The sequence below is a fragment of the Megalops cyprinoides genome, chromosome 14 (assembly GCF_013368585.1).
Source record: "Megalops cyprinoides isolate fMegCyp1 chromosome 14, fMegCyp1.pri, whole genome shotgun sequence".
Classification (NCBI taxonomy): domain Eukaryota; kingdom Metazoa; phylum Chordata; class Actinopteri; order Elopiformes; family Megalopidae; genus Megalops; species Megalops cyprinoides.
The window spans coordinates 5,669,394-5,696,026 of record NC_050596.1 but is presented as its reverse complement, the minus strand read 5'-3'; the positions used below and the strand labels follow the sequence as shown (position 1 = coordinate 5,696,026).

Here is a 26,633-nt window from a genome sequence, read left to right as displayed (position 1 = left end):
ATTTTTCATGATTTGTGTTTTTTAGAGTATTAAATGGATAACTATGATAGTGTTCCTGTAAAGGCTGCCAACATTATTTGTTCTGCCAAAAAAAACAGGTCGCTTCAGTTGACACAGTCCCCATAAGCCATGATTATACTCATCGCCATAAGTGTCAATGGAGCTGAGAGAAAAACAGGCAGAAGAGAGTGGACAGAGAGGTAAAGAGGCCACCGGTAATCATCTTAGCAAAAGCCAGCGGCGGACCAGAGACGGCTGCTTGTCTGGCGCGCCGATTTGTCTCCCTTCTGTCACAGAACGCAAAATGTCAGGAAAACCGCAGTTCGCTCCGTCCCGATCACGCACCAGAAAGTGTTTGTGCGTGACGATTGTGTTTACGGTTCGCACGGCCGGTCCACGTGCCTCACATCCTTTGTCCTGCGTCCTTTGTCCTCCTCCAGGCGGTCACGCTCCACTGAATCGGGCCTTAACGAAAGAGACCTGAGGCCGGCGGGGGGAAATGCACGGACAGCAAATTTAGGAAAAGGGGAGGGGGGGGGGGGGGGGGGGGTGTTTACTGAGAGACCTGATTTAGCAGTTCCCTGAGGAAGGGGGGTAGTCTCCCCTCGCTTGTGTTTCATTTGTGCCGCGTTTGCGCAATGAGCGCTCACGGCTTGCTGTTCGTGCCCCGCGGCGCTCCGCTTTCTTGTGTAATGAGAGTCGTATTTCAAGTTTACCACGCCCGGTGGAGATAAACAGCCTGACGGTTTGCTCGACAGCGAGGCTTCCGTTATCATAGCGAGGAGCGCAGCTCCGCTGACCACACCGCGCTCACCGGCAGCCCGCGGCGACCGAAGCAGAACCGCAGCATAAAGGCCTGCCGCGGCAATAACAATCGTGCATTAAACTGAGCGTGGTGAAGAGGGGGAGCGGGGGGGATTACGTGAAGTTCCCTGGCTTCCACACAGCGCTCTCTTCAGATACACATCTACGAAGACTTTAAGGCGAGGGACCTTCCCCGTTGGGTTACGACGCAGTTGTCTGAAAATAATCCATAACGGTCACGAGACATGCTGTGAGAGGCTGGTCAAATTCACTGATGCGATACTACGGTGGATGCTGAAATAAATATTACGCGCCTTTATTAGGGAGTATCGATGTTGTTACGGGGTCAGTTTTTCAGGTTTCTCTGGTTCAAGGTTTTCTCTTTGCGTTTGTCTTCATCCCTCTTTGATCTGAGCTATATAAGACCATTAGTTAAATCTCATTATCCTTTACTTAGCCAGCTCTTTTCATCCAGAGTGATTAACAAATCCTGGAGCTCATATTTAGAATGTAAAATTTCTCTTAGTAATCCAGGTGAAGTGCTGCCAGTTTCCGCTCACTGCCTTTGTACCATGTGAGGACAAAATCCATGCCACTATGGCTGCCTGGCTGGATGCTGAATCCTACGCACCTCACTAAATATCACCATCCAGGACTTTTATAAGGTGAAGGCAGGCTCTGTGCAAGTGGAAAACAGCATGAAATGAGTCCAGCCTATCGTTTCCTTAGTGAACAAGACGCGAAACTGCTGTTGTGAGCAGCGGACTCTGAGGTGGCACTGAGGTGTCTGTCTATATGAATGGAGTGTCTCCGTAACAGGTGTGCGTCAGGTGACGACACTCATCTGTCCCCTGTCCAGGCAAACTTACAGTATGCTGTCACTGGTCTTACATGTAGCTGTCTTGAGCCGCTGCAGAGGTAGGCCTCAGTGACACACGGCAGCGTTTCTCATGTTCACCCGTCTGCTTCATTGCTTCCTGACAAGGGGGTTTCTCCCGCGTCTCTGCTGGAGTCAGTCTGTGTTGGGTGCTGACACGTAGCCAGCGCAGTTCCAGGATCAGTAGGGTGTCATTAGGAGTTCTTGTGTTCCGTTTTCTGTCTCTCTTTCTGTCTCTCTTTCTGGACCAAGAGAAACATGTCTGACCCCTGTTTGTACATATCAAAGTCCTTAAGAGCTGTGTTGCAATAGTCTAGTGTGATTGTTTTGATGTTCTAAATAGGTTAGATGAAAATAGAGATAGGTTTTGTTTTGAAAACTGGAAATCTGCTCAAACTGTGTGTTTAGAAATATTCTCCCATATGGTCTTCCAAGAGGATATCAGGCAGCTCTTAGATAATGTCACAGATACGGTGACATTTTCCAGACACGGCAATCCCCCTGGAAGTGCCAGTCATTGCACAGACAACTGTACCGGCTACGTATTATATATCTACTGTGGCAGAATAATTCAGTTGGTTGGGTAATTATGCATGTATAATTTCCCAATCATCCACTCAAATAATGCCAAATTAGACTGCTCTATCATCTTGCTAACCTATTAAAAAAACTGGCTTGATCAATTGCTTATTTGTGGTGCGGCACAGGCACCATTATGGCTAATGCAGTATTCAGCCATTGAGCTTTCTGTGCTTTGTCCACTATTGAGCGCCGCTGTCTCTGGAGAACAGCAGTGATTTATCCGCGTCACCTCCAAAACAAGGAGGCGCTGCTACACAGTGACCCAACTTTGGGGCTAAACTGGAAAACAGTGCCAGCACAATTCACTCTGGGGAGATGTTTTACACCCCATGTCCCCAACTCACCACTACTGCCACCACCTCTCCCCCCTTGGCAAAAAAGAGGAGCGGTTTCGTTTGAAAGGGATTGAAAGATGCGGCTAGCTTTTAGCCGCGCTGCAGAACGACGACTTTGATCAGGGCCGTCCATTTGAAATGCTAAGAGGGGAGGGGGAAACGGGAGGCGCGTCGGCCTTTGGATCAAAGCGCCGTTTTATTTCCCTCGCTCTCTGTGGGGGCGGGGGCGGGCGCCCTCGGACAGCAGCAGCGCCTGGTCGGGGCTTGGCCGCGCGCCGGGCAGAGCGTGTCCCCAGCCTCTAGAAGGACCCTTTGTCATCCAAGAGCAGCGAGCGTTCCTGTCAACAACCCCCCCCCCCCCCCCCCACACACTCCCCCAACACAACACAACACACACACATACACACACAGAGCTCCATTTGCACGTGTGATTCAGAGCCGCCTGATTTATCCTCTCTCTCTCTCTTTCTCTTTTCCCAGTATTCCTTTTGTTGTTTCCCATCGCAGATGAAAAACAGTGCTGTGCACAAATCTGCAGTGGAGAGAGAGAGAGAGGGAGAGAGAAAAAGAGAGAGGAAGAGAGCGAGAGACGCGGTGGGAAGGATGATGAGGCGTCTTAAACCGCTGTCTGCGGTCTATTCTCAAGGCGTTCATTAATGTGCTTTGGTTAATCTGTCTTAGGACGGCTCGGGGTTGTTTACCGGGCTCTCGGGGGACACCCTGCGAAGCTGCTGCTGCGGCTTCAGTGTAGCGGGGGGGAGACGCACACTGCGGCTTTGTCAAACACCCCTCATTAATACACAGGCAATTAAAATAAACGTCTGCGGTGTGAATGCAGGGGTGAAGGACACTGTGAATGCAGTGGGGAGGGATTAGGTTACGCAGTGATTTTACTGTGTGTTTGCAGCTGAGCGTGTGTGTCTGTGTGTTCGTGCCCGTGTGTGTGTATTTGCATGTTCGTGTTCATGTGTATGCATGTGTATATGTACATGCAGTCATATGGGAATATATTTGTATGTAAGCGTGTGTGTATGTATGTGTATGTTTACACATGACTTGTGTGTGTGTGTGTGTGTTCACGGTAATCAGCAAGTACAGATGTGTCTCTGTCTGTCTCTTTCCCAATTCAATTCAAGTTTAATTCAAGAATTGTGTTGGCATGATGTACAGAGTACATATTGTGAATGCAAAAATCAATAACACACGGAATACGACATCAACCAGTCAAAAAATTCAGATATAATAGAAGAACAATTGTGATAATTAATAATAATAACTATAATAACACTTATAACAATAACAATGATTGCCATATCAATTTGATGCCATTTTGCTATCAGCCACTGTCTCTGGGGCTGTGGCAGGTGGGGTCATGCACTTTTGCTTCTCTTCTAGGAGAATTGGGAAGTATTGAAATTCAGGGTTAACCCATGCAATTTTGCTATAAGAAAAGTCTTCCTTTTTCATGCTTAGTTTGCATTTCAGAATAAAGCCTTGCTCTCTGTCTCAACCAATGTCTTTTATATTCCTCTTTTTTAATCAACTAAAGTGATTTAAAAAAGTGAGCACCAACTGAACATGATGCTTGTTGGACCACAACAGGAGTGCAGGGGAATCCTTCCATACACACACAAGCCAACGCAAACTACATATCATATTACAGTCCTACATACTACAGTGCACCAGGAGGGAGGCACCAAATGGAGCATGGGCATACCCCAGCTAACACTATCTGAGTAACTATCAGGCCCTCCAGTGGTGTGACAAGCAAACCATGGCTAATCTTCCACCCCTATCCCTAGTGAAATGAAGACAATTTGTTCTGTAGTCGTGGGCTCCTGGTCATCGCTGGCAGACAACACGGCTGGTTTTGAACCCTGATTGTGGGGCTCATTTTGCCCTAAGAACAAGCACTTATCTAGTCTGAGCCACTCAGGAGACCCGTCACAGCCGCCTTAATTTCACACTCTGAGCACAGCCCTTCCTCTCTGGGAAGCCGTGTCTACCTGTAATGGCCTATCTCTACAGCCAGGCTGTGCTTGCTGCTTTTAAATTTCTTTTCTTTCTTTTAAATTACTTTTCCTACCTTTTTTTTACCCTGGTCAGACAGTCTGCTATGGGTATATTCTGTTTTTAGAGCCAGACAGCATGCCATTTTGCTCCTTTTGTTTGTGTTTCCCAGTAAGTAATGTAGTTTTGTGGTAATGTAGTTTTGTTATTATCTGGTTCACTCTAATTTAATTAGTTGCTCTTGTGCTGTCCTGAGGCTGTTTGGTGCTTGTTTGGTGCAGTGGTTGTAGGACCAGCTGACTGAATGGACTCTCCTTTGGAGTCTACTTGGCATTTCAGGGCCTTATTATGATGAGAAAAGGGTTTGGTATTTTGTAAGTGTTTCTAGAATTGGATGGCTCTTTTATGAATGTTAATGAGCAGTGGGTATTTGCCTAATTCTGCCCTACCTGCATTGCTACATTACACCACATTACTATAATTTAGCGGACGCTCTTATCCAGAGGGAGTTACATAGGTTACAGTTTTGTCCATTTATACAGCTGGATATTTACTGAAGCAATTGTGAGTTAATTACCTTCCTCAAGGGTACAACAGCAGCGCCCCAGTGGGGAAATGAACCAGCGCCCTTTCATTTATGAGCCCTGCTCCTTATTACAACGCCACACTGCCGCCAAAGGTGTTATGTGTTTTGTTCTGTGCATGAAGGATTCTGAAGGATTCTCTGAGTTCTGTGCATGAAGGAATCTTTTACAGAGCTCCCCCCCCCTCTCTCTTTTCTCTGGTCATTACTGTAACACCAAGCAAACAGCTCGTTCTCCTACCCACAGCTGACATGTGAAACTGCAGAGAGGTGTTAGAGTGACATCATCGGCCGCTTGCGTCATCCCTGCAGCAGACATGCCAGGCCAGATTGGCCAGGCACCAGAGAGCCATCCTCATGCGTTCCCTGTGCAGAGGGAACATTTGTCGGCCTGTCGGCCCCGATGAGGCCATTTTCCCGCTAGCACTTTCGGTGCTGCTAATTATTTAGCTGCGGCTCGAATCTGACGTTAACACTTATCAGTGGCAGCATCGTGTTTCTGACACACGCGGCCGGTTTCGAGGCCGGTGTGCCTCATGATGCAGCTTTTAATGAGTCACTCGAGTGCTCCACAGACTCACAGCCCATGTGTATTGACCAGGCCCCCAGGCCGCCTCTCACCTCGTGCTGATTGGCTGTCTATCCCTCCTCCTACGGAGTCCTCCTCTTTGTTCCGGAACCCTGGTGCCGTGCCTTCAAAGGAAGCCTGAGACTAGTGGGCGCTCTCCATCAGAATGCAACGTGCTTCCTGCCCCTCTCCCACACGGAGCAGGTCTCTCTGGGCTCTGGCTAACAGGCATCCCATGGTGCTCTGCAGCGAACAGCCTGGGCAGTCATATATACCCTCACTGTACTTTCTGTGTTTTCTTGCTTGTGTCTTGTATGCCTAACATGGGAAACCTTACACCTCCTCCTGGCCCTCCATGTCAGCCTTGAGTAACCTCTGGCCTAACAAGAGGGGGTCTTTGAGACTGGAGCAAGGGCAGGGATAGGATGATGAATTTAGGAGCTCACCACTGCCCTTCCACCAACTGTTTTCATCACTCCCTCACGGCTGCCATTTTGTCTGCTCTTTGTATCGGTGTGCAGAGAGCCCTCGGGGTGTGCACTCCTAGAGGCGACGCTTACGCGGGAGTGAGAATGCGTCTGAGGAAACCGTTCTTGGAAGTATCCATGGCGACAGCAGTCTGCCGAAAAACGTCATGGAATTTCACACCATCAGTCATAATCCTCTCGCTGTTGGCATGGCCGTTTCATGGAGGATTATTTTTTTTTACTTGCATAAGGGCAACCCATCTGAATTTGATGGGGAGGAGATTGTCATTGTGCACAAAAGTAAGATTATGTCTTTATAAACAAGAACAGACATACTTTTTCTTTTTGAACTAAGTCAGTGTGGATTGCAGGATAACTTACAGTAAGAGTGGCCCAGAGATGTTGTGAACATTTTCTGTTCTGCCCCTCTTGCAATACCGTGGCTGTTTATTTGACTTTATATTCACATGTCAGTTGCTGGGTGATTCTATCCATTTTCGGGCTATTTTACTGGAGCTGGGGCCCAATAATGAATGAAAATGCGACAGTCTTCACGACAGCAGCATAGTTTCGGTCTCCTGTCTCTCAGAGTTAAATGCTCCACATTAATAGCTCATTCCAGTCTGACAGAGGTAGCTGTGGTGCGCTGGAGCTGGGGTCCAGCAGATTAACCCACAGTAATGGTAGTTTAATTCCCTTGCGTCTGTCTGGGCTAACACTCTTACACATGTGAGTCAGTTTCACAGGCACGCAGTTTACCCGCTGTTCAAATGCGTGTTACATCATGGGGCGGTACAATCGGTCATACTCTGCCCTGCCACGCCCCACACCCCCATCACAGGACTGTCCTTAATATACTCCACTACCACTTCATTACTTTGTTTGTCTGGCGGGTGCTCAGAGTCTCTCGCTACTGGCTGAGGCCAAAAATGGAAGGCCAAAGCTGGCCCACTGTAGTGCTCTGTTACGGTGTCTATGATAGCAGTTGTGATCACTCAGTCTGAGGGCATCATTCCCTGTGCTGTGGTCTGAGCTTCCCTCAGGTGAGGCTGGGATTGAGGTTGTGTTTGTAACTATGTCCCTGCAGTGTCCTGGGCTCCTGCATGGAGACCAGCAGGGCCCGTCCAGACCCATCACCCCAGGCGATAGAGCTCTCCAGCCTGCCTGCACAGGATGCTGCTCGACTCAGCACGTGTACACACACACACACACATACACAGATGCACGCACACACACATAGCTCTCAGTTCCAATGATACACACCCGCTAATACACTCACAGACACACACACACACACACACAGGACTCTCAGCTCAGAAGATACACGCCTGTGCACATACATACACACAAAGTTCTCAGTTCCAAAAACAGGTCAAAATAGAATGAATGCAGTTTTCAATTGGTAATGACAGGCAAACACACACAAGTACACAATTCACAGCTCTCCATTCCAGTGGCATGGTGACAACACACAACACACACACACATCTCGATGGCAAAAACAGAAACTCAGTGAGCCAGAAGTACCTGATGCAAAGTTACTCAGGGGCTAGCTTGGACATAAGCTTCAGGGTTGGTAGGAGAGTGGAACTCATTGATTATAAGGAAGAGCTAAATGAAACAACCAAAGGGGCCATCCTTGCATTCCAGTGCAGTTTGCCCATTGGGCCGCTCTCATCTCTGAGTGGGAAACATGTTACCTATAAGCCTGAATATGGAGCCATTTTCCTGTGGCAGAGAGGGCGAAGGGCGAAAACAGTCTGATCAGAGCCGGTGAGTCACCGATCCGCCTGTTCATTTCTCTGGTCCTGCTGGTCCGCCAGCGAGCAGCCGTGACTAACGCGTTGCAGATTGCTCTCATCCCACCTGTCCTCCTCCCTGTTCACGTGATGCGGCACACTGCATGCTGGGAGACACTTTTTCAGGCAGCACTCTTTGAGGGCGGACTGTTAATGAAGATGGGCTCAGCTCTCCCAGAATGGTCTTCCCACACACGTGCAAGGGTGTGTGTGTGTGTGTTTGTGAGTGTGTTTGTGTGTATGTGTGCCTGCTCCTTTTGCAGCATAACCCCGCGAAGCGGCAGCCTGCAGGAGAGAGACCCGGCAACTCCCGCTCGCGGGTAAAGAAGGCAGCACGAGAGCAGACAGGCAGATGAATATTTCATGGCTCTCCCTTGAATAATGCATGGGCCTCGTTGTGGAGCGCACTCGCCACTCTGTTTCACGATGTTCAAGCTGTCCCTCTGTCCTCCGTCCCCCCTCCTCCTCCTCCTCCTCCTCCTCCTCCTCCTCCTCTTTGCCCCCCTGTTTCCGTGACACATGCTCCATCTGTGTGACACTGCTGTCGTCGCGATCACACACCTCGTGCACTCACGCCTCTCTGGCAGGGTGGGGTGTGTGTGTGTGTGTGGGGGTGGGGGGGGGGGGGGTAGTTAGCGTTTGGCCGTCACGCGTCATCACTCCGCTAGACGTGGACAGAATTGAAACGTGGCAGTCGCGCTGGTGGAGCTTCCACTCTTGTCTGCGCAGGTCAGGGCGCCGCGCTCGGTTCAGAGACGTTCGTGCCACAGTGTTCTGCTGTTCTGTCCGGGGGGCTGTCAGACCTCATTAGCCACATGAATTATGGCCTTAATTGCGCAACAGTGAGATAAAACCTAAGTGGTGGCTCTTTGATAGCTACAACATGCCTGTTTAAAGACAAGGCCCGAGAGATGCTCCATGTGACTGCAGTATGTTCCTGTTGGAACAGTTAAACTGATGCCTAACACGCGCATTGCAGGTTTTGGAAAATTGGAAGCATGCACTGCAAGTGAACCAATACGACTGGGTTACTGAGCTCTGAGTGACCGCAGAATCAGTGGAATCCTGGCTGGCCACACGAGTATTGAAATTGGGAACTGCTCGACTCTTTCTTTCCGGTTATGGTGCTTCTTATGGTGTTGGTCTGCCAATGGATCAGTTAACTGTCATGATCTTAACCACAGCTCAGTAAATTCTCCTCTTGTGCTTGTCCCTAGCTTGTGTTTTTGTCTTGGCTTGTCTCTCACATGTTCTGCATTGTTTCTCTATTATTTCACAGCTCTCATGGTCCCTCCTGAACCGGGCCTGCAGTAAACAGCTTACAGTGAAGCTGTCTTTGCTGGCACGCTACCTTACTGAATAGCTGTTTTTAATTGTCTGTGGGCTGTTCCACACAGTGCATCATGTCCAGCACTGAGCAGGTTTGGCAAACGTTTCCAGCTCACTCCCAGCTTGCAGGCGTAGAGCAGCCATCTTTGCTCATAAGCACCTGAGACGGTGTGTGACCTAAGGTGTTGAGCCAATGTGCTGTTTCAACACGTAGGTGCCAAATTGCAACAAGACGAATCATAGCAAACTCCTAACAGCTACTACAGGCGCTAAACTGGAGCTGGAATTATAATGTGTGTGTTAGATGTTGCCCAGTGTTTCTGTAACCTCTGTTTGTGCTGGTCAATAATTAACAGGCTCACGTGAAAGACGGCAAGTCGAGTCCTTAGTAAGGTTACTGCCACAGCAGCAGGTCAGATGGTGAGCTGAGGTGAGAGAGATGCAGAGAGAGAGAGAGAGTAGGGAAGGGAAGGGGATATCTGAAATATGTGGATATTGCAACATGAACATTCTTACTCAGAATACGTAATAGTACAAAACATACATAAGAGGTAGGTAAAGCAAAAAATAAAAATGGCCATGTTGAACAGTCCTCCTCCCTCTCATTCTTTTTGCTCACTGTCCTTCAAACTGATAAGTTGCATCATACTGTGCTGCCAGTGCCACGCGTTCCCTCCTCTCTCTCAGGAGGACTGGCAGCTTGTTAGCCGCTGTGAGGTTCACAGATTTAGGGCAGATTTCCCTTATCTTGGGGAGTTAATATGCCCAAATATCCAGAGGTATCTGTGTACCTTTCAGATTTGGCCAGGAAGCGCAGTTCTGTCTCCACCCCTGTGAAAATAACACATGCTGAGCACAGCCTGTCCTATCTGGGTAGCCAGTGCCCCCCCGTCTCCATGGCCAAGTCGCGCTCGCTCAGTCCATACACTTATCTCGTCTTATACAGATGTGTTCCTGCTAACATGGGAAGACTGTAAATCCAAGCATGTGTCGAAGCACACTTACACGTGTTAGCCCCAGAAGTCCAAGCAGGTTGAATCTACATATTAAAACTTACACAGAGAAGGCGATTGTGGAGAAATTAATGTATTGTCTACGTAGATTGTTTTCTCAGCAAACTAAGTAGAATTATCGATGGCCACCCGAGAAACACGTCAGGCTTGATAAATGTACTTCCTAACTGTATACGGTCACAGCATGATAATGACCTGAATTGCTTTCCAAAACCCGTACTTCACATTCATGTCCTTTGGAGGTGCATCCTACCCAGTAGAAAAGTACGTAGCATGCACTGATGCAATTTGGGACAAAATCCGTTCCAGCTCATAGTTCAATTTATTCATTGATCCCTAACCTGGAAGGGATTCAGCAACATGAAGGCAGTGAGCTGAGTGCGCTGTGAACTTCCTGCTCCACCCTTCCCCCAGTCAGTGCTCTTCTGACTGTTTTTTGAAGGAACACTTATCACAGGCTGCATCTCTTCTGCCGATGAAGTGATAATTAAATCTACCTGTCATAACAGTGAATCTCAAAGGCAGGAGTGCCATCAGTAATGATAATGTGTTGTTCACAGCCAGTGAACGTGCCGTTAATAACATTTTACGTGTTATGTTTGAGAGCTTAGTTGCTTCAGTAGGCAATGGGTATTATTAATGGCGCCTGCCACAGTAGCGGCAATCATATTAGTGCTAATGCTGTTAATATACATGGAGTCCAGAGTGGCTCATTGATCTCCTAGTCAACGAGTGTGGGATGCCACGTATTGGGCATGCCATGGCAGTCATTGGGCAGTCAGGAAAACCTTGGGTGCATCTCAAATTGTGTGGTTTCTTGCAAGTGGCGGGCAAGTGGTTTGCACCGGTGAGCCGAAGTTGTGTCACGAAAATGAGTTTGCCGTCTCGCTTTTTATGTCTAAAAATTAATGCAGCTGAAAGGGGGGAGGAAACCCAAGGGTCAGCCCCCCTCCCCCCTCACTACTCCCATGATTATTGGTGAAATGAAAGCTGGACGTGGCTGAATGTTAAATAACGCCTGCATGCACTTTTGCTTATTAACGAGTCAGAGCGGGGATGCTCAAGTGCAGAGTCCCTGGCCGTGTAATGCTGCAGGAAAAGACGGCCGCTAATTGAATCTGGTCCGCTATCTGAGCGAAGGTGCCAGGGGGAGCAACGTTAAACATGTCTCAATTTCCTCACCAAAAAAATAAAATAAAATAAAATAACTGGCTGGTAGAGAGGTCTTGGGGGAGGAGGCATCTACAATCTCACACTGAAGGAAAGGATTGCTGTTTAAAGGTAATGGCCTAAAGATAATCAGCACCCTAACAACCCAAGTTTAGTCACCTGTCGTAGCCCATCACCAGCAAGGGACAGAAGCCCTGATTTTCTGCATGTTAGTCATGCTAACTAACAGTTGTGAACTGGTTTGAAGAGTTTTTAGCTCTGAAGAGAAGTGCTCCTCTCTGAAGAGTACTGATCCTAAAAACTGCAGGTGGGTGGACATGGGCTGGGCAGCTCTTTGTCTAGCAAGGTGGAGCTGCCTCCATTATTAGCACAGAGTAGCACCTGGATTGGATAAGGACTGGCTGGAGGCCTGGAGTGCAGACCACAGTACCCTCTTCTGGCAGAAGAAGGTATTGTTGCTCCAAAGCCATTGGCTGCTGTAGTGCCCTTGGCTGTGTAAGGGCTCTCTTTTTTGGAGTGCTTGCATCAGACATCTCATGCCTGTGGCAGTGTACACTCAGAAATGTATCACCCCATAAAAATCACCAGTATAAGCATAGTGAGGTGCTAATAGCCCTCCTTGCAGGACCATGTTGTAGCACTGATTGTCTCAATCAGTGGGGGGGGTAAAGTTGTTCAGACTTGCAGAAAATGCTAAATTGCAGCCAGCACCCTCTGTAAATTATTAAAGTAGGAGGCCAGCTGAAGCATGCCTTATTCCATGGGCTGAAATGGGCGGTGTGGTGTGTCGTTAGCAAGACACAGTTTCACATGTAGCGACTGTATGGCTGGCCGATTTGTGCATGCGTGGCTGTCCAAATGAGGGAAAATCTGGCATGTATAATGTATGAGAGAGTGTGTTAATGTAAAATTGTTTAAGTATTAATAATCCAGGGCTTAAATGAAAGAGCATTACTGCATCGCCTCAGATCAATGTGGGTGTAGGCGTTGCCGGGCACTGAGATCTGGGCTACTGCTCTGGCGTGGGGCTGGGCAAAAGTGATGATGAGGCTGACTGACCAATAGGGAAACCCTAAGAATGGTTCCTGGCAATCCGGCGTGCTTAATGTCCTTAGTAATTACTGTAGGTCCCCATAATTACTCCATAGCATCATCCACCCACCGTGCCACTGTTCCACAGAATGTGTAATGCTTCAGAGATGTGAGCACAATTCTAAATTAAATAAAGCTGTAAGGCAATCACACTTTTCAATCAAACAAGGTTTCATGTCTAATTACGCACTGTGAATTATACAATCTTAAAGGGCATGTGTAATAATATTTCTGCCATTAATGCTAATTCAGTTTGGAAATAGATTTTTTGCAGTGTGTAGCTATAGTCAATGTGATTTTTTTTATCATTAATGATTAACACTGTCATGAAGGAGCGTGAGTTATGTCTAGTGTCAAAATATGTGCTGGGGAAGAGAGGGGGCTACATTTACAGGAACCAAACAGATGTCTTAGTGAAAGGTGTAGACCACACCTTTTATTAGATATCACACCTGAATAGAATTTACAGTCTCTTGGCATCTTTCCAATCCCATCTTTTTTGCTGCATCCAGAGTTTTTATCTTTAGTCGTGGAATGTCTTGTACTATCGACGTATCAACTAGTATTCGTCCCGTACTTAACCGACGCCGCGGATCATCAAAGCTGCAAACCCCCCCAACAGAGTCGCCAGACCTTTCTCAGCCTGCTGGTCTCTGGCTGGTTCTGTCTCAGCCCTGAGTTGCCAGCATAGAATAGTTCCAGCATGCCCGCAGTGCCGCCTCCTCGGTGAGCCAGTGCAGTCCGTGGATGGGTCAAACTGTTTACGGGAAGAAAGGGAGCGATTATGTAATGCTGTCTTACGTCATTCACAGCGCGGTCTGCTAACGTACAGTGAATAACACCGAAGTGGCTCTTACCCATTCTGTTTTCGCACCCGCCTCTCTGTCCATTGTTAGGAGAAAATGGAATGGGCACTGTTCAGCGTGCGCCTCCCAAAGCAGTCCTTTCACCTCCCGTGTAACACACCGAGCACCCGTAGAGCGTTGCGTCATACCTTTCAGCGCGTTCCTTTGTTTTTGTTTTTTATTTTTTAAATGCGCTTGATTTTTAAGTGCGCACACGGTAAACGCTGAAACAATGACGTTATGAGAGCCAGAGAGGTCCCGTGGAGGGCCTGCGCTTCTCTGCGCTGCAGTGAAAAGTGGTTTAATCGGAAGCGCGCCCACGCACTCAGGTGGATGGTGAAGCAGCCGTCTGGGTATCTGAGTTCATCCGCTGACACCCGGCGATAAAACAGAAGTGCGGTCCTTGTTGACTGAGCGAGAGAGAGAGAGAGAGAGAGAGAGAGAGAGAGTGAGTGGGTAGGCAGAGGGTGTTTGTCAACTGTAAGATCCAACACTTTTTACCGTGTGCACATGCTTAGGTTTTTTAGGTGAAACCCCAGGTAAATCCCCCCAGCTTTTTTTAGTATTGCAGCTCTTTGCGTAGCTCAGTCTCTATGTGTTCTTCAGGGGATCCTCTGATTGATCAGTTAGGGTTATTCTGAATCATTTACCATGTGCTCTACAGAGATAAAATGGAATAAGTCCACTCTGATGTATGTTTACTCCTATTTGAATATTTTCGACAATCACCATAGAAGTACCGTTGGTACGTATTCCTAAAGTGACTGCTGCTGTGATTATAAGTGCTACATCTTCTGTGTAGACTTAGGACGGCCATACATACAGCTTTTATGCATCATCACATTCTGTCAGAGCAGACACATTGTAAGATGTTCTTGTAGAACTGACTGAAAGAATAATATAGTATAAAAATTGTATATTTACTAAAAATATATGTTGTGCTTCTGTATAGGGGCATCGTAGAGTTATGAGCTGGATCTGTATGTTTCTTTTTGAATGCTTGATGAGGATATGTAGCCAGCACTTGCTATTCGGAAACATCGAAGAAAATAAATCATTCATCGATACACAGAATTCCTGGTCTGTCTAGTAATGAACACAAATAACAAAAGTTTAGCGTTTTTCTGTCTACAGCCCACACTAAATGTGTTGTTTAGGTGTACCTCACTTTGTCCACTGGATGGCAGCAAAGGACCGTGTACAGCACCGAATAATACTCAGTATTGCTGTGTGGGCAGAGAGACAGGAGTTGCAACGGCTCCTCGAATCACCGCCAACCCACCATGCACTTAATAATGCTAATAGTACCAGTAATAATTATAGAGTGTATTTACAAAACGCTTTTAAACGACCCAAAATAAATAAAAATAGACAAACAATACAGCGGTAGAAAATGTACTATGGACTAACAGAAGATAAAAAATGTCATTAGAACAATTAAAGTGTTAAAAGCAGAAAAACTGTCAAACAGCCCTTAAAGGGTTAGGGCCATAGTGATCACGCCATAGTGATTCACTCTCTTAGTCTCTTTTCTTTGGTGTGTGTTGATTGGACAGAAGGCGCAAGGAGAGCTGCGGAGCTGTGAGTGGTTTCTGAGGCGGCTGGTGTGAACAGCATCTTTAAGGTGCTGACCTTTTCCCCTCCCTCCCTCTCCTCCTCTCCCCCTCTCCCTCTTGATCCCCCCCCCCCCCCCCCCCCCCCCCCCCGCCTGTCTGGCTCCCTCTCTTCCTCTCGCAGATCACCGGGGCCATCCTCCTTGCGGTTGGAGTATGGGGGAAGTTGATGCTGGGACCCTACATCTCTCTGATCGCTGACAACTCCACCAACGCACCCTATGTCCTCATCGGCACCGGCACCACCATCATCGTCTTCGGCCTGTTCGGCTGCTTCGCCACCTGCCGCGGGAGCCCATGGATGCTCAAGCTGGTGAGATAAGCAATCCGGGCATTATGACATCATAAGAGGTTTACTGATAAGAGCCTTGCCCAGGCTAGTCATCCTGCCAACAGTCTAGAGCGTGCCTAGGGCGGTGTCAGGTCTGGTCTTGAGCTCTCCGAGAGTCTCTGATTCCACTACAAATTCTGGAAACTATTCTATGCATTGTCTCCATTTGTCTGCTTTTTAGGACCACCTGGCACAACCTGTATTATATAAACTACTGAACTGGAGATTCATTCATGCATTCATTCATTCATTTATTCAGCTCGTCTTGCACATTTTGAGAAACTACTGACAAATTCCCAATCAGAATTTGAACTGATAACCCTATGAGGATGAGTCATGAATGCAGGTCCCATTTTCTTATAACTGTGCCCCTTACTTTTGTGTTGGTTAGTTGTGATGGTCCAGTCGCAAAAATCATGTCAAATGTGTAGTTCTGTTGGTAAGTTGTCACTGGTCATTTGTATCTAGCATTGGCTCTTGCAGGAGCACCACCACCCCTCTCTTAGAATAAATAAGTTGAGACCTGAATCACCAACCATGGGCTTGGGTGGTCTTCATACTGCGGGGAAGTGGTGTACGCCCCCCCTGTAGTCAGGGTGCTTCTAAATGGTTACAGTTAAGCTACAGTTGACATCCTCACTACACGTCATTACACAGTGCCATAGGCCACAGGGGAGGCGGGCAGCGCTGAGGAAATGAATGGTATTAACAAACGCGGGGCTGTTACTGAGCCGCTGGGAGCATCAGCACAGTCACTTCACGTTCTCTATCTCTCTCTCTCTCTGTTTCCCTCCCTCTGTCTCACGCATACTCATTCCTCTCACTCCCTCGCTGTCTCATTCTAATTGGGCTCTCTGGCATTTTGATTTTTCACATCACTCTCTGTGAGTGTCTGACAGTGCAACAGCAGCTGGCCTTTACAAGGCACAGTGTGAAGGAATCCTTCATCCCGCATACTGCGCGCTGCTGTCCTCACACACACGCAGGTATGCACAGACACATACACACACACACAACCACACACAGACACCGACGTTCAGACATACACGGATGCAGACATACACACGGACAAACACTCACATACGCACGCATTCTTGACACCCCCCCACCCCCCCACCCCAAATGAATGTGTCAGGATCAGGGCTGCAGATAATGAAATTCACTTGAGCAGCACAGGAGGTGCAGACCGAAGGGGGAATATGATGCCTGCCGTGGTGCGGTGTCAGTCTCTGCAGCCCATGTTGGAGTGTGCATGTCACGCTGTCAATTCTGCTTCCCTGCAGTATGCCATGTTCCTGTCCCTGGTGTTCCTGGCAGAGCTGGTCGCTGGCATCTCCGGCTTTGTCTTTCGTCATGAGGTGAGTGTCACTGTCCACTGTCTTAGAGGCAGACTGAATCATGGGTACCCAGAATTCATTGGGGTGGCCACCATCTGTCTCACGTCAGCAACAGCTACTTAAGCAACATAATGCCTTCCGAACAACACTTTAAATCAGGCAAACTGCAGACACAAATCAAGAATACAGGACAGCGTATTGGTAATCGGCTTTATTTGAGAGCGGTTGGCACTGAGTTCCTGTGTGAGCTCCTGTGTGTGACTCTCCCCTTTCCCTGCAGATAAAAGGTACCTTCCTGAGGACATACAATGATGCGGTGCAGAACTACAATGCCCAGGACGAGAGGAGCCAGGCCGTGGACAACGTCCAGCGCAACGTGAGTACCATGGAGAGGCGGGAGTGAGCCGCAAGACACTCATTCAGTGCAGGCAGTGGTGTGAGGAGGCTTGCAGCTGTAATGCTGCTGGTTTGATTCCCAGGTGGGGAACAGTCGTTGCTGCCTTGAGCACGGCACTTAACCCAGAACGGCTTGGGTAAATATCCAGCTGTATAAAATGGATATGTAAAGGATACACACATACACACACCCACACACAGACAAGCATGCACACACACGTGCACATACAATCGATACATAAGCTATGTAAATCACTCTGGACGAGAGTGTCTGAGGTACAGGGGTTTTACAGAGCACTCCGTTTAAATTCATCCCTCTCTCTCTCTCTCTCTCTCCCTCTGTCTTTCTGTAGTTGCGCTGCTGTGGAGTGCTGAACTACACCAGCTGGTTCACTAGCGTTTACTATCCCTCCAACGGATTTCCTGTCAGCTGCTGTGCCAACCTCTCTGACTGCAACCCCCAGGATCTCCGCAACGCCACTATCGCACCCACCAAGGTCCACCAGCAGGTCAGTGACAGGCACAAGAATGGACAAGGTCACTGTAAGACTGTGACACCGCAGGGGTCGCAGCCAAGAGAGATCCAAAAGACATAACCGGGATACAAAAAAATGGGAGTCAAAAACTGGGCTCAGATTTCATGTAACATGAGACTTTTCATCCCCGAATTAACCCCCAGTACATCTCATTAAATACAATGAGGTGTGTTGCTGATAATAAGGATGTAGGGGTGCAGATCTTTGGCGTGGAGTCTGACGGAGGGGCTGCACCTTGCTGTGGGTTGAGGTTCTCTATCGCCCCTTTTTGGGCATCATACATAGGAATAGAAACAAGTGGGAGACAGGGGAAGGATACCACAAACAGATGACACAAAAAAGGAATTGGGGAGGGGGTTTTTATATCTGAGGACGGGACAGGTTTTTTGATTGTTTGGAGGATTGTCTAAAAATTCACCCCCCGACTCTTTGTTTGGAACTTCAATTTTTTCTACAAGTCAGCTTGTCCCGTATGTTAGAGGTTTGGAGCCCTCTGTGGTGGCGGAGCTGGGCTTTCAGGCTGACAGCAGCGCAGCCCGCCCACCCATATCTCAGCGGAGCGCTAACACCGTCTGAGAGCTAACAAGACCCGCGAGGCGTGCCGATGCTGTCGACGAGAGAAACATTCTATCACCCCTCATTATCGCTGAATACCATTAGCGTTTCTCTTACCCAGAGAAATGTAGTCCTTTCTCTGTCTCTCCCTTTAAATGGGACTTTCCCCTACACCTTGTCCTGAGCAGATAGCCTTGTATGGTGGTGTGTGGTGGTATGGTTCGCACTGGTCCTCAGTAATAGTGCAACACTTGCATGAATGGAGCATGTGCTGGTAAGCTGCACAAGCTGCACTGAACACAGCCGCCAGCTAAGCGGGTGGTTAATGACGTCACCTGTTACACGCTAACGTGCTCTCTCCATCACAGGGCTGTTACGAGCTGGTGACGTCCTTCATCGAGACCAACATGGGCATCATTGCGGGGGTGGCGTTTGGAATCGCCTTCTCACAGGTAAGCGGCAGTTGTGGCGGTGCTCACTGTCCCATAAGGACAGGCCAGGTTCAGTACCAGGGGGTTTCCTCCGTGCTGCGGAGGATACGGCAGGGGAATAGCCGCAAACGATTTGGCCCCATTGATCTGCGAGATCGTCTGGGGAGATTGCTTTCTGCCATCACGATGCTCAATCGTTGATCCCAGACAGGTAGTACACCGATAGCCGCAGCGCTGGTTAGGGGGTCGATAGCGGCTCGTCGAAGACCTGCTCTGTTTGACGGACGTTGTTTCCGGAGCCTCGCGGACGCGGAGAGGCTTCGGCTGAAACCCGGGGTAAAAGAGGAGAGGAAATGCGGTCAAATGCGCTTGCTCTCTCTCTTGTGGCACCTCAATGACATGCAAATTTATTCCACCCCGCCGCGGTCGGAGGCGCACGAGAAACCTCCGCGGCTGAGGGGCCTGTGACGGTTTGAAAGGGGGCCCGCGCGGTTTGTTATGCAGCGGCTCTCTCGGCGGCGGTGTGGCGGTGAATACGGAAGCAGTCTGCGGCGCGGTCTCCCTGCGTGCTTATCGCGGCCTCCCTCGCCCGCTCGCCGCGCAGAGGCCCGCGGGGTCTCAGCCTGGCCAGCGTGCCGCTTATCCCCGCCCCCCCCTCTCTGCGTCGCTCGGGGCCCGGGTCCATCGCGTCCGCTGGCCGCCGCACGGCGAAACGCGCATTCCTCCTCCCCCCCGCTCCCCCTCCTCTCGTCCCCCTGGCTCCACTCTCCCTGGGTGAACAAAGTGCGGGGGCAGGCCCCCCTCGCTGCGCCCGGCTCGGCCAGCACGCTCCATTACCCTGCTGGCGCCTCGCGCCTAATGGGGCTGCCGGGGCCGTTAGGAGTCACGTGGCCCACCACGGCGCAAGCCCACCCCCCCCCATCCCCCCTTCCCCCTCCCACCCCTTCTTTCCGAATCCCCGAGCCATTAATTGAACTGTAAATGTTATCAGGAATAAAAGGCAAGGGAGATCAATGACACCTATTAAAGGCAGCCCCCTGTTCTAATGCGCCTAATCCCTCTTCACAGTGCCTGACGGGGCCCAGTCCTGGGGGACAAGGGTGGGCCATGGGGCCAGGGGGCCGGCCTGGAGGGGGGGGAGGCGGGCGCCGGGCGGAGAGCAGGCCTCGGGACGATCCTCCTTCTGTTTTAATTAAAAAAGATGTCAGAGGAATTAATCTTACCCGCCGCCTGTGCACCGCTGGTGGTGTAATACAAGGTGCCTGTAGCTGACGGAAGGGAAAAAAACCCCAATCATTTTAATTAGCGCGAGGGGATTTAATTGCCATTTTCTCAGGGTAGATCGAAGCTTTTGTAATTAGGAACTCGCAACACCATTTTTTTAATGGCTTCTCGTATTTTTTTGTTTGTTTTATGCCTTGATGTTAAATGCAAGCTGTACATTTTAGGGGGGGGGGGTGGTTACCGATTTGAGCCCTGGGGGGCCCTGTGTGTTTCAAAGTGTGAGGTCAGCAAGGCTGTGGGCTTTAGCTGTCTGCGCTGTCAATTACAACGCCTCTCTTTCTCTCTCTCTCTCTCTCTCTCTCTCTCTCTCTCTTTGTCTCCCCCTCTCTCTCTCTCTCACTTTCTCTCTGTCTTCTTTACCCATGCACTCTCTCCCCTTCTCCCTCACTCTCTCTTTCTCTCTCTTGCTCTCCCTCTTTCTTTCTCCCCCCTCACTCACTCTCTCTCACTTTCCCTCTCTCTTCTTTGCTCTCTCTCTCTGCAGTTGATCGGCATGTTGTTGGCCTGCTGTCTGTCGAGGTTTATCACTGCCAATCAGTATGAGATGGTGTAGCAGTGAGACAGCAGGTGAGTATTGACTCCTCATTCACACGTACACCAGGTATGGGAATGCACTCACGCCATTGTATCAACTCTTCTGGATGAGATGGCACAGCATTGTGCGAGTAGGTCTCCCTAATACTGAGTCTCACCGATATACATCCACACAGCACTGATACATGTTCCCACTGCACTGATACACATGCCCACTGCACTGATACACATCCACATCCACAGAACACTGACACACGTCCACACAGCACTGATACATGTTCCCACTGCACTGATACACATGCCCACTGCACTGATACACATCCACATCCACAGAACACTGACACACGTCCACACAGCACTGACACACGTCCACACAGCACTGATACATGTTCCGACTGCACTGATACACATGCCCACTGCACTGATACACATCCACATCCACAGAACACTGACACACGTCCACACAGCACTGACATACGTTCCCACAGCACTGACACACATCCACAGAACACTGACACACATCCACAGAACACTGACACACATCCACAGAACACTGACATACGTCCACACAGCACTGATACACGTTCCCACAGCACTGACACACATCCACAGAACACTGACACACATCCACACAGCACTGACACACGTCCACACAGCACTGATACACGTTCCCACAGCACTGATACACATCCACACATCACTGATACACATCCATACTGCACTGATACATGTTCCCACAGCATTGATACATGTTTCTGCTGCACTAATACATTTTCCATTCAATCTGCTGGGTTACTTGGACTGCTATTCACATATGAAAAGGGCAAAAGCAGATACAGCAGATATTTATTACTTTTTTCTCTTTCTTCGTGTTCCTTCTTTTAAATGTATTGTACGCATTTATGTATGTACATGTATTTGCACATATGTGTGTAAATGTAGCCTTGCTATGTGAATGTGCGTATTATATGCTTTTTAATTCATGCCAATAAAGCATTTTTGAATTTGAATTGACAACAGAAAAGCAAGGAAAGACCGAGAGAGAGAGAGAGAACAGAAAAACAGGGGGAGAGAGAGAGAGCAGATGAGAAAAGCAGGGAGGGAGAGAGAACAGAAACGCAGAGAGAGAGAGAGAGAGAGAGAGAGAGCAGAGGAGAAGCAGGGAGAGCGCAAGAGCAATGGACCTGCCACACATGGCTCTGATATGGAAATGGAGCCTGTGATGAGGGGAGAGGAAAACACCACCAGACTGGAGATTAATTATTGAAGCTGCCTGCTGTCTGAGTGGCAGAGGCATGGTGTGTGCGTGTGTGTGTGTGTGTGTGTGTGTGTGTGTGTATGCATGCGTATGTGTGTGCGTACATGCACAAGTGTGTACAAAAGTATGTGTACATGCATGTTCACATGTACTTGTGTGCATATGGGTGCGCATGTGTGTATGTGCGTATGTGCATGCATGCACATATGTGAATGTCTGCGAGTACAAATGTGAGTGTGTGTGTGTGTGTGTGTGTGTGTGTGTGTGTATGTGTGTGTGCGCACACGAGTGCATGTGTCTGAATGTGCGTGCTGTGTATGCACGTGTGCTGGTGTAAGTGTGTGTGCGCGCTTGTTTGTATGTTCATGCTGTGCCTGTGCATGTGCGCATGTGCGTGTGTGTGTGTGTGTGTGTGTGTGTGTGTGTGTGCGTGATAACCACAGAGTTGCCTGGTTATCACTCGCTCACACCTTCCCTCCAGTCTCTCTAATTGCCAGGCCTTGACAGCACTGCTCAGGATTATAAATAATGCTGTTTGCCTCTCAATTAACTCTCCGATTTATTACGTTCCGTCTGCGGGGGCTGGCTGCTATGATAATGCTTTAAAGTGGCAGGCCCGCTCCCCTCCCCCTCCCCCCTCCCGCCTCCTCCGCTCAGACGCTCTGACGGACGAGGTCCTGAACCGGGGCGGAGCAGATGGGAGAGATCACCAGCGCTCCGCGGGGGGTCAGGGGGAGGGCGTGTGTGTGTGTGTAGGGGGGCTTGTTTAAACAGCCAGAACAGAGCACAGATGTGGAGGTCTACAGGGAGGCAGCCAGAGAGAGGAGCGTGCTGAGCCGTCCCTAGTTTTCCCCAGATTTTCCAAGTCACTGCATGCAACCACCGGCCACATGTGGAAGATGCTGCAAAGGCAGCCATGGAAGCAGAGCTGTGAGAGGATGTAAATCAGAGCGGCGGAGTCTGAACACGTACAGGCTGGTGGTGAAGGGGGGGGTGGAAGTGTATCACGACAGCAACAGGCAGGCGGTGCACAGGGCGGGGGGTGTGGTGCTGGCACACAGGCGATACACAGGGCGCACGTGCCAAGGTGGGCTCCCCTGTGGTGAGCGCAGCTCCACTATGCAGTCGGACAGCGACGGCAGCTACCAAACGGAGATAGCGCCGCGCTAAGTAGACCCTCTCTCACCATGAGAGACAGATCCAGCCTCTCCAACCCCTCCCTCGCCTAGCATCTGTCAGGGCCCTGATTCAGGCTTTGGAGTCCTGCCACTGCCACAGACGAATGGCAGTCCAGCAGCCGCCTGTAAGAGCCAAGAAAGGCAAGGGCTGAGCAACAGCCCCCTGCGTTTGTCACTCGTAACCCGAGTGTCTGGGGGTAGTCCTGCCGACACAGGCACAAGCTGTCACAGAGGAAGTTCAGCATGACACAAAGGGATGCACGCACAGATACGTACAGATACATGCAAATATACATTCTCAGACAGCCAGATACATACAGTCACACACACAGATACACACATACACACGCGCAGATATACACACATAGCCACACACGTACACACCCACAGATTTATACAGAGGTGCACTCACAGGCACACATTAACACACACGCACACACAAATACACATACACATACGAAGACCCACATACATACACACACACACACGCAGATATACACACATAGCCACACACGTACACACCCACAGATTTATACAGAGGTGCACTCACAGGCACACATTCACACACACACGCACACACAGACATACATGTGTACACTTACACACACACACACACACACACATTCCCATAGACACGCATTCACACACACGATTGCATATACACTCAGACACGCACGCAGACACTCCCTCCCTCCCTTTTCAGCACACACTCTCCAGAGAAGGTCCCCTCCCACATGCGCCTGGAGATCGTTGTCTGATCATGTTTATTATTATCTTTCAGGATGATGAAGAGGAGGCATACGTCACCTTGGATGGCTGAGGAGAGGATACTCCCAGAATGCTAGCACACTCCATACTTACATCTCCTCTCTCTTTTTCTCCCTCTCTCTTTCTCCATCCCTCCCTCTCTCTCCCTCTCTTATTTGTAAATTATTGTAGTGCATCATTCCTTAACACGCAGTTGTGCCATGAAAACAGTTTTTCTTTCTTTACTGAGCTTAACTTCACAGAAAAGAAAAGACGAGCACACCAACTTTTCAGCAAAGGCCTCGCTCCCATACGTATAGCACTTTCATGGATGTGCATGCAGCGCAGAGACTCTTAGTGTCCACTCTTTCATTTTAAAGCATTTGACCATGTTTCTAAGAAAATGTAAAAAAAAACTAAACAAACAAAAAAGTGGCTTTAATATGTTTGTTTTCATCTTTTCAGCCCCAGTTTACCGTACGGTGATAATATATAGCTAGAGATACTTGAAAACAAAAGGATACTCATTTTAAAGATGTGATGTTTGATGGGATTTGTAGTCCCTGATATATATAAAAACTACAGATGTTTTTTTTTCCTTATTGAAACATACCACATATGCTTTTTGCTGCTATAAGGAGTACATTTCAGCAACCTGTTTCAGAATTAATACTGCTCAAAATGAACTGTGCCAGTGGCTTTCAATGGATGTGTTTGTGTTGCTTTTTTTAAAACCTTTTTGATTTGTCTGTGTTCAGTTGGGTCCAGTGCTCAGTGACCTCTGCCATTCTGCCTCCATGCCCCCACATAAGTTCTTTAGGGGTTTTTTAAGATGTCCTTGGCCTGAATGCAGAGTCTTAATTAGAGGCATTGAAGCATTGTTCAGTGTTTTGCATTTCCTGTCCACGCTTACACTGAGTCACCCCTCTTGTGTCTCAGTGTTGTGATTCAGCAGTGGCCCGAGGCCTTAACGCCGTACTCGGCTACACTCTACTGTGCTTTTGCTGTACTTTACCTGTATGTTTGTACATGTTCCCTAATGTATCTATTGTAATCTGCACAGCCCGCCCTGAACTGGGTCAGCGCTGCGCTCTGGTTTTGATTAGGGCCGTCTCATTCGCGGGATCTGTAGAGAGACGAGGCGGGGCCGGATCTTTGTTCCCCGACAGGGAGAGACCTGGAGGAGCTAACGAGACAGCCAGCCTCATTGTTATCAGCGGAATCACTCATTCCGCAGGGGCTGATTGTGCGCAGGAGGATTTTTAACACTGTAATCAGTGTCAGTGTCGACGGGGAGAGAGCGATGGCGCGGCGGAGCCCTCCCCCATTATCCCGCCGCCGATTCTCATGCAAATGCCTCCCGCCTCGAGCGGCGGAGCCTCCGGGGCACAACGCCCCGCGCGCCGAAGCGCTCGGTCCAAAAAAGGGACGTCTCGCGTCTCCGCCCATCGGAGCCCTCCGCGGCGGGAACGCCGCGATGGGGATGGAGAGGGGGAGCTTCCCAACCTCTTGCTCACACGTCCGCTGTTGCGGTGCCCTTGTAAGCGGCGGGCCAGAAACGGGGCCTGTTTTCCACCTGCTTGCCCTCTCTTCAAGCTCTAACTGAGAGACAAGACCTGGGCAAAAAGTGATGTCACTGCATTGTTAAATACACAGCAGCTATGGCTCCTGAGTAGCTCAGCAGTTACAGCGCTGGCCTTGAGTGCAAGCTGAGCTCTACTGGTCGAACCAGCCATGTCTTTAACCGAAAACGGGGTTAGGGTAGGGCTGGGTATGTCAGCAGGGGCTGCACCCTGTGATCTGTCAGGTGGCTGCAGGTTGCCTGGATGATGTCAGCGAAGCTGGGCCCGTCCTCCAACAGCGCTTAGTTCACCTGAGGAATAGACTGAATTTCCCATCCTGCACCACGGCAAGGCTGTTCTGCCCTTTCCTTAATCCCTAGCCTAGGCAGCATAAAGAGTCCAGACTTTGAGACTTATTCGTAGTTGGAGTGCGTGACAAGGAATGGAACTGCCTGCTGCATGCAGTGTAGGATTTAATGGTGATGAGGAAGTCTCGCACCCTGAAAAACTCTAAAAATTATTTATTTTTTTAAAGGTCCCAAAGGGACTGATTTTCTGTAATTATCATTTAACACATTCTCTAAATAACGAATAAATAAACTCCAGAGCTGTCAGCTGTCAGGGTCTGAGATCTCCCTGAGCTACAGGGCCCTGAGGGGAGGGGGCGTTAGGAAGCAGGGGCGAGAGGGGGGTGGGGGGCAGTGTGGGCGGAGAACACTGAAGTCACTGACATTGTAACTTATTTAATAATACTGTGATGTGCGTAACTCAGGCTGGGGGATATTCAACACACAGCCCTTTGTACTCTCTGTATATGTGTTTATTGCCTTGTTTTTGAAGTTGTCACGGCAGATGCAGCGGTTTCATGTGTGTGGTGGATCAGTATTGCAATTAAGTCTAGAAAAAAATACATTGTAGAGGCTAGACCAATCACACAATCCAAAGCTGAACAAGCAGAATAAGAAGACTTTGTATAGACTTTTTAAAACCGTCATCACCAGCTAGCATGCCAACAACATATGTTGATATTGTAAACAATTGTGATCTCTGTATTAATAAATGGGTCATTAAAAATGCCACTCGTTTGTCTTTCATTCCACATCCAAGTGTCTGCAAAATTGCAACATCGTGAAAGGAAGTTAGGGGACCAACTTAATGAGATTGTTTTTGAAAAAGGTGAATATTAACACGTTGATCATGCTGGGAGACTTAGGGATTTGTACTGTCCGACCTCTGACGTGCTGATGAAAGTATGTGGCAGCACTGAGTGCATAGTGTGTGCACAAGAAGGGGTCTGACGAGGAACCGTTTGAGGGTTAAGTTCCCGAATCTGACATCCAAAGATGAGGTATGGAGTTTCCTATTGCAATTCCCAATTGATTTATGTTCTTACAGCA

At 49.0% G+C, this 26,633-nt stretch overlaps 1 protein-coding gene across 1 annotated transcript in view; it reads left to right on the top strand.

Moving 5' to 3' along the window:
* Nucleotides 1–26,315, top strand: part of tspan7b (tetraspanin 7b) — a 45,461-nt gene extending 19,146 nt beyond the window's left edge. The window contains exons 2-8 of the mRNA XM_036545735.1: nt 15,212–15,400; nt 16,702–16,776; nt 17,036–17,131; nt 17,505–17,660; nt 18,611–18,694; nt 20,442–20,524; nt 23,709–26,315. Of these exons, the coding sequence (XP_036401628.1) occupies nt 15,212–15,400; nt 16,702–16,776; nt 17,036–17,131; nt 17,505–17,660; nt 18,611–18,694; nt 20,442–20,510 (669 nt within the window). The 3' untranslated portion in view covers nt 20,511–20,524; nt 23,709–26,315. The remainder of the gene's footprint in view (nt 1–15,211; nt 15,401–16,701; nt 16,777–17,035; nt 17,132–17,504; nt 17,661–18,610; nt 18,695–20,441; nt 20,525–23,708) is intronic.
* The last annotated feature ends 318 nt before the right edge of the window (nt 26,316–26,633 follow it).